Below are 9,077 nucleotides of genomic sequence, written 5' to 3' on the forward strand. Positions count from 1 at the left end.
TCAAAGTGGTGCAAATGTGACCACCAGCAGTGATAGGTTTTTCCACACCATTTTAATCACTGAGACGAAAATCGAGTGGAAATTATTCGCATGCGTTCCTGCTGTGCTAACTTTAACAATACTGATGATAGTAGGCCTATTTTTTTCCCCATATAAGATGGTCAGTCTACTCCAGAGGTCGACATACCAGATATAGCCTACTCCACAGAAGCCCATAGGGGAGAACTGTTACCGGATCACTAATGACATTTTATTCCACGACAGTCCTCCACATATTGGTCTATATGAATTATAACAGATTATGGCATGCTGCTCATGGGTATAAGGGCTTGAGTGGATTAACGATCATTAATCGCTTGTTGTTTTGGCCAAGCAATGGTACACTAACATTCACATTTTTCTTACATTTTTCCTCATGAATTGTTTTGTTCAATAGTTGCTTTGTTTACATTTTTATTTTAGCTGAAAGAGTAATGTGCTGGCTGTTTAATGACAGGTTACCATTGATGGCAAGACTTTGAGGTACATATATGCCTATACAGAAATAGATTTTTGAAAATAAACCTAATTGGAGGCAAATGTGTTGGTCATCGTCTAGTGCTTCATGTTGTTTAAAAAAGCAGACAATTGCTGGTGTAAAAAAAAAAATAAAAAAAAAAAATACAAATATATATGATTGATCACTGTACTCTTCACTGATACAGTGTTATAAATATATTTAGTGTGTCTATAGCCCTTGCGCATGCGTCTTTGCCTTGGCTTGGACTAGCGCTCAGCACCAAGGACAGCGGCGGCCAAAGACACGCAGGCTAGATGATGATGACGTGAGAGGGTCGATGTGACGTCAAAGCAAGCGAATCACAGGAACACACAAGCTCACAGACTAATGTAACCCACTGTTGTTATCAGTGGATAATTTGACTCATAGTGCTGTATTTAAAAAAAGAAAGAAGAAGAGCAAAAAACAAAAGCTGAAATGTCTGATCCTCCGTCATTTATTATATGTGATTTAATATATGTACACTGTAAAATAAAATTTCTTCCTATAACCAAAATATCAGTTTACAAGTCTTTCATATGTAGCAACATGCAGAGTACCCTAAAATTAACTGAAATGCTGTATCTCTTTTCCATGGTGCTCACACAGCGACATATACAGACTCATCAAACATTTGCTAAAAAGACAAGTTGGATGAAAAATGATATATTTAGAAGACATACTGAAACTGGTAAATGTAGACTCCATAAACGTTATTTGAATAGTTCTATCCATCAGTTTTTTTAGGTAAACAAACCCAAAACGAATTATTTTACTCACATTTTCTTTAAAGTGTGTTTGGGTTGGTTGGTTGTTGTTTTTTTCAGTATTGATTATAGCGCAATGAAATTACTGGTGCAATAAATAAGTTGTGTAATACATAAATAGTCCCTCTTGATTTCTTTCACAGGTAAATTTGAATAATCTCACACAAAATACAGTTATCTTTCAAGACAAGATAACAGATGATTGGATCACTAAATTATCCACTTAAATATGATAAAAATAATTGAAAGATTAAAGATAACTGCAATTGCGTAGTACCTTAAAATCAGTCTTCAGTCATGTGCAACTAAAACAAAAATACAATTTCATCCGTATCAATTACAGTCACAAAAGTCAAAATGATAAATGGTATGATTAAGAAAACATAGTAAATCCCAAAACCAAGCAGTGTTTTCATCAGTAGTTACGATTTTTACAATAAACACTCATGTGACCCCTGCAATTTACAATTCTAAAAGATATTTCGTAGAGATGGTTGCACTATATATTCAAATGCTAACATATATCAATTCCAGAAAAAAAATATACAGTGGACCCAAAAAGTATTTGGACATTTTCAGATACACAAAATGTATGAATTTCATTGTATTAGAAATTAAATGATGCTAGACTTTTTCCATGAACACTTTTCTTGACATTTATGCGATGACTTTCTGAAATTCTATGCGAACATGTTCGATTTGTCATACGATTTGTCTTAATTTTGAACAGTGAATCTAATATGGATCATTTAAAACTTCGTTTGTGAAATGTTTGCTTGAAAAGTGTGCTTTCGTAATCTTTTTTTAAATAATAAATGCCACTTGGTTTGATATTTTGTTATATAACGCAAAGACATTCATACATTTTTAAGTGTGGCTAAAGTGCCACAATATTTTGGTGCCACTGCATTTCACACAAGCCTTTGCAATGTTAGTTGAGCAAAAACAGCTGTAGGGATTGTCATTTTCTCATAGATCCTGCAATCATGAGCATCGGTAAGAAAGATGCCTCTACTTAGCTCCTTATGACATGACAATGGCACACGCAAACATTTTAGAAACAAATGCTGTGCTGTCGGCATTGTTCCAGTGCTGTGTGAGTGCTGGGCGACTCGAGCATCCATTTCATATGGATTACAGCATGTCATCCTGGTTTTCCCTAGCTGTAGTCCTTCTGCGCCGGAACCGCATGCTGGAGAAGAGGGACGAGGCGGTGAGGGCGACACGGCTCAGGCCTACATTTAGACAGTGTACTTCTGACGTCACTGGCACCTCAGCGAAGAGAGCCCTGTCACGGGACACCCGCAAGACGCTGTCGCTGTTCTCAATGTCTTTCACTATATTCAAGATCTCCTGCCTCTCCGTTTGTCGGGTCATCCCACGGATATTGAGTATGGCAGAGACGTGCTTCCTCCTGCAAAAAACAGGAAATATTTATTCACTCTTGATTGATGTACTGTATGAGATGTACGGTCATATTAGCAATAAACACACAGTGTCATAATAACAATGAAACATTTAGAATGGCTAAACTACTTAAATAAACATCAACTGGTGTTGATGTTTATCAACATACAATAGTTAATAATAATTAAATATTTCTTGCACCCCAAATCAGCAAATTAGAATGATTTCTGAAGGATCGTGTGAGCAATGATGCTGAATCACAGGAATAAATCACATTTTAAATTATTTAAACAAGTACATTAAAAATGTTTTAACCAACATCAAACTTTTTATATATATATAAATATTAGGGGTGGAACAGTACATGTATTCGTATTGAACCGAAACGGTACAGGCGTACACGGTACAAAAATAAATAAAACTCGCGTGCAAATTAATTAATGTAATACGGAACTACTGTTAGATATCCGCCTTAGCTCTGAAGCAGGCTGTGATGTAAAGATTGCAATGCTGAGAGAGAGAGAGAGGATTGAAAAGTCGCAAAGTGCTTAATTATATTTGTGAGGCGCAGGCGCGATCGAACAGTGGAAACATAAAAACATACTCCGTCATTTTGTTTATACAGGACATCATTCAAACTGCAAAGTGTTTAAGTTACTGTTAATTAAAATTTTAAGGAAACCAAATATATTAATCTGAAATGTAGCAAATAAATGTTCAATTCATTCAGGTACAATTACCAAACATATCTCAAGGTCTTTTTGTCTTTTTATTAATTTAATTAATAAACTTATTATATAAAACTATTGTCAGTGCACTACAAATAAACTGGTTCTATGCCTTTACTTTATTAATAAAACTTATTTAAAAAATACAATTAAGGCTGAAGTAATTTATTTTCCTTTGGTGGTACAGCCTGAGACATGCACAAGCCTTCTGCATTTTTGTTTTGCTTTTCCCTCCATTGTACCGAACTTGTACAGAACCATGATGTCTGAACCGAGGTATGAACCGAACCGTGACTTCTGTGTACCGTTCCACCCCTAATAAATATATATATATATATCTATATATATCTATATCTATATATCTATATATATATAATTTTTATTATTATTTTTATTCTTTCATTAATGTATAAGTGATGAAAAAAAGAAAGAAAAAAAGAGAAATGGAATATAAATATAATATAATGGGAATTATTATGATATGCTATAATGTCCGTAGCATTGCCAGGGTTCAAAGAATCCTCATTTAACCTTCCCAGAGTTGGCTCCTGTTCATTTAAAGTTTCCTAGATCATAAAATGTGCGAGGATATGGCTGGTATATGGGAGAGATTCCGAGTGTTCATCAGTTTAAAACCCAAAGGTGTTGCTAATCCTAAACAATGGAGCCCACAGCACATCTAGGTCATATATCTGAAGTTTCAAGCTTTATTTAGCACACATTCCACAGAAGAGAACTTCCTCTGGATTCGGCAGAACTCTTGATTAGGCAACTGCCCTCTCTAGATTAAACCATGGAGCTTTGGGTCAGGCCCTGGCAGGATGCCTGTGTTTTTGCTTTGTCTTTGTGAGGATCCAGAGCTGGACAACTGTACACCTTTCATGCGAATCTAGGATAACCAAACAGTCTCCCATAAAAATCAGGAAACCGCAAAGGTCTTGTTTGCTTTTACAAGCCCCTCTTTCACTGTCAAACAGAATGACCATATTTGTCGATGACCTGAGCTCTCTGCTTTTTGACCTCGATCATATCAGGGGCTACAAGGTGTCCCGGCGTAGCGACACACTGCCCCTTAAGACACTCACCGTATGTCAGGGAATTCCCGTACCAGCATGCCAACTTCCATTTGGATGGAGGGAGTGTCCTCCAAGAGAATGATCTCCGATAGGTGAGGAATAGCACTGTCGAGCCATGAGGCGGACGATTCCTGGATGGGGGCAAACAAGCAAGATAAAATCAGATCGGTCAAAATCAGATAGCTAAATCCTTCAATGCCGAGACCCATCCGCCACTGGAACGCGTAGATGAACGCTCAGATTAAAAAACAACTGCCTGGTACTCAAACTAAGACTCCCATAAATGTGCTGCATTTTCCAAAAAATACAATGTACAATGACTTCTGACAGACAGCCAAAGATCACAGGGCCCTAACAACTCCGACGTACAATCAGAAAAGGCTATTTTTACCCTTGTGTCTGGAAAAACAAAAACCTAGAGGATTAAGTGTAGGAGCACATGTTGTTCCGATTGCGAGTATATATCTGTATGCCCGTTACACCAAGGCAGTTCTTCCTGACTCTCAGTTTAACCTTAAAGGCAAGTCATGACTTCAAAGGCCCAGGCCTGTATATTCTTTCATAAACAAGGGCATCCTGTTGTCCACCGAGGTGACAAACGGATGTTTTAACTGGAGAAAGGGGCGGACGCTGCACAGGGGAAAGGAGCGTTTGGGTGGGTCATAGAGATGCCCTTTGGAGCCAAGGGCCTGTTTGGCCATCTGCCTCCACTCCAGAAATGCCCATTCTTCAAAACGTCTCTTTTGTTTGAAAGTTGTCGGCTGTAGATAATTTTGGGGTGATTAAAAGATACTTAGCAACTAGCTAAAAACAGGACATGACATTTTGCCAAGTGTGATTAATCTGGGGAATGAGTTTTTCATGCAAAAAAAATAATATATATCAAATAAAATTATTAATAAAAGTACTGAAAATTAATCTCCAAATAACCAGTAAGGTCTACACTTTTTTTTTATGTTACAGTAACATATGAGTTGTGCTGCATTAAATCTTCATACTAGCACTTTTTATTCTATCAAAGGAAAATTAACTAAACCAACTTTACTGATTTGCCACTATTAAATTGCTACTATCACATGCATGCATACACACACACACACACACACACACACACACACACACACACACACACACACACACACACACACACACACACACACACACACACACACACACACACACACACACACACACACACACACACACACACACACACACACACACACACACACACACACACACACACCCATATATAGTGTAGTTTGTACTGTATACACAGCCTATGTATATATACTGTGTATATTAGTTATTAGTTACTTATGTTATATGATATATATATCCAGAGAAGTGACTCACCAATTCTTTGAAGAGAGCTTTTAGGTGCTTTCCTTCATCACGGAGGCGGCCTGCCATTCTCTTCCTCATTTTAAGTGATGTGCAGATGATTCTGCCCCTCATGATGGCCCGCACATATTCAGTCATTACGCGCCGGTGAACCTCCACCACCAGGACCTTAGAGGACAAAGTAAATAAGAGATAAAGTACACTCAGTTGGTTTTTTAGCTCAAAAACCCCCAAAAAAGGACATTCATGACATAAATTGGGTCTTGTTTCAACCTGAAGGGGTTTATTTTGGGATAATAACTGGCTCACTGTGCATCATCCACCCTATTATATGGCTACACAAAAAAAACAAAACATAATTGGTAATAAAAATGTATTTGAGATGAAATTATTTTATGTAAAAACAAAAAGTTGAGAGAGCTATATTGATATTAGCAGTCATTTTCCATTCATTTGCACACAAATCTTTGATTGAGAAATCAGATTTTCAAAGAGCCATGTAGATATGAGGAATAAAGATAAAAAAGTGGCTAAAAAAGCAGTAGAAACACACTCTGTTAAACATAATTTATAATGATCTGGCAGGTTTGAGGGAAAGAATTGACAGTATTGACATCTTAGTTTACCTCGTAAGGTGGATTGTCCATCCTGCGGAACTTCTTGAAGTGATCTCTTATAAGTGTCTGAATTTGCTCAAAAGGCTCAGTGTTGCTCAACCATTTCCGTTTAATCAGCTTATCAAAGAAGGGCTATGTGCAATGAGACAGAAAGCACTGGATTAGAAATGACATACACAGTACACACTGGAATGTACTATATTTGTCTTCATCAGGATGTGAGGGCTTTCATATTTAGAGTCAAGATAGTACAGCTAACTTCCTGTTAAACCACCATCATGGTAAAAAAGGATGCAGCAAAACTATGTGGCCCATGAGAGCTGGTAATGCCAGTCTGTACAGCAAACACTGAATACTGTTCGGCGTCAGGCCAAAAACATCCAATTCACTAGGGTTTTTCACATAGTGCTGCTATTTTAGTGTCTCAGAGATAGAGTAGCTGTGCAAAACAACATCCTTGAGAACAACCCATAGGGGAAATGCTGATAAGATATTCTTTATATTCCTGGACAGAGGTACACGATGAACATAAGGTATTTGAAAAATATGTGCGTGCGTGCCTGCGCCACAAACATGTCTATGTGAGGAAGTGTGGGGTGATCTGTGGCAGCCTCACCCTGATATGCTCAAAAAGTCTGTCGTTCAGCACTCTCACAGTCAAGTTGACTATCCTGTCCAGAGCGGTGTTTGCTCTACGAATCGAGTCCTCGCTGGTCGAGGGGTCACACTGGCTGCAACGCTCCACAAAGCTCCTAAACACACCAATTTATATTGTTAAGGCTTTTGTCTTTCAAACACATTAAAACATTATTTACATGCAATGCAGGGATTCCCCAACTTTTTTGTCAGCTGAACCTCTTTGACCTAATATATTTAACTGAAGAACCCCCTGAGATTTTAAGTTACTAAGTTGGGTCAATAATATAAAAATAATAATAACAATAATGATTACATGAAATACAGAATACATGATTCTCTGATGTCGGTTAATGGTCACATAACATGCAGGTACACAAAAAATATTTTTAGTAAGTATTTTTCTTTTTGGTAAGCATATTATTCTGATAGTTTTTCATTTTAAAATCATCTATTTTTCATTTTTATGATTTCATTTCTTAATAGCTTTTCATTAAACTCACAAACCCCTTACAGTTCCACCACGAACCTCAGACCCTGATGTAAGGTAATATTTAATGCACTTCATGTGGTTGATAAAGAAAGGAATATATTTTCTTTCTCTTTGTAGTTTTATATCAATATGTTAAAATTTTATCCTATTCATATCAATGTGATAAACGAGTTAGGTAAAAAGTAATCTAAAAGCAGATTATATTACCTTAAATGTGTAATGTAATGGATTATGTTACTAACTACAATTGTTGTCATGTACTTTGGAATCAGTAACCGACTACAGTTTGTAAGTAATCTACCCAGCACTTAAAACAAACAAAACATCATGAATAAATGAAGGATTTCGAGGGAGCCAACCTAAACGGTGGACTGCAGTTGACAAGGGCGATGGTTTTAGCAATATAACCATCTTCATTTTCTCCAAAGCTGCTCACTAGCATCTCATGGAACATCTCCACCTTTCTCTGAAAACTATGCATCACAAAACAAAGTACTTAAGGATGGTATGTGGTTATTATTACACATTTTCTATATAAAAAAAAAAAGCATTTTTAAGCATTTAGGACATACATGGGTTGTAATTTAGGCTCGTAATTTGGAAACCCATATAGAGCCCAACATACACAACCGTTTAAAGTTGATATTTTTGAAAGAAACCCTTATGCTCAACAAGGATGCATTTATTTGATCAAAAATACAGTAAAACAGAAATATTGGGAAATATTATTACAATTTAAAAGAACTTTTTTCTATTTGAATATATTTTAAACAAATGTATTCCTGTGATGCATAGCTGAATTTTCAGCATCATTTCTCCAGTCTTCAGTGTCACATGATCCTTCAGAAATCATTCTAATATGCTGATTTGCTCAAGAAACATTTCTTATTGTTTTTATCAATGTTGAAAACAGTTGTGCTTCTTATATTTTTGTGGAAATTGTGATAATTGTTTTTCATGATTCTTTGATAACAAGAAAGTTCAAAAGAACATCATTTATTTGAAGTAGAAATCTTTGGCATCATAAATGTCTTTACTGTCAATTTTTGATCAACTGAATGTATCCTTTCTGAGTAATAGTATTTATAAAAAAATAAAAAAATAAAATCTTACTCACTCCTATCATTTGAATAATAGTGTCACTTTTCATGTATTATTTTCCCACCTGTACAGGAAATCTGCCAGTCCGTTGAGACTGCATTGAGCAACCCGTGAGCCCCAAATGTCTGTTTACGGCTGCAGATCTCTCAAGGTCCTCCTGGAGCCTCTATAAGGCAAATGTAAGAAAATATGTTATTAAGTGAATTTTGTGTATTAAAAACGGTTACAAAATCATTTTAATTCCTCAATTTAGTCTTGAAATATTTTGCTCAATGCTCTTACTACTTCAGCAACTAACTAAAGTGACTGACTATTTTCCTTAATACTCTTTATGACCACTAGAGTGCAATACAGAGCCTACAAAAACAAT

The 9,077-nt window shown here is 36.3% G+C and overlaps 1 protein-coding gene across 1 annotated transcript in view; it reads right to left on the bottom strand.

The window, feature by feature from the left end:
- Window positions 1-972: 972 nt before the first annotated feature.
- exoc3l2b (exocyst complex component 3-like 2b) overlaps window positions 973-9,077 on the bottom strand; it is a 26,227-nt gene continuing 18,122 nt past the window's right edge. The window contains 8 exon segments of the mRNA XM_082179349.1: window positions 973-2,719; window positions 4,526-4,647; window positions 5,873-6,028; window positions 6,487-6,609; window positions 7,094-7,229; window positions 7,966-8,079; window positions 8,772-8,824; window positions 8,826-8,873. Coding sequence (XP_082035475.1) covers window positions 2,440-2,719; window positions 4,526-4,647; window positions 5,873-6,028; window positions 6,487-6,609; window positions 7,094-7,229; window positions 7,966-8,079; window positions 8,772-8,824; window positions 8,826-8,873 — 1,032 coding nt within the window. The 3' untranslated portion in view covers window positions 973-2,439.

Source organism: Leuciscus leuciscus, assembly GCF_965113295.1.
Source record: "Leuciscus leuciscus genome assembly, chromosome: 9".
Lineage (NCBI taxonomy): Eukaryota > Metazoa > Chordata > Actinopteri > Cypriniformes > Leuciscidae > Leuciscus > Leuciscus leuciscus.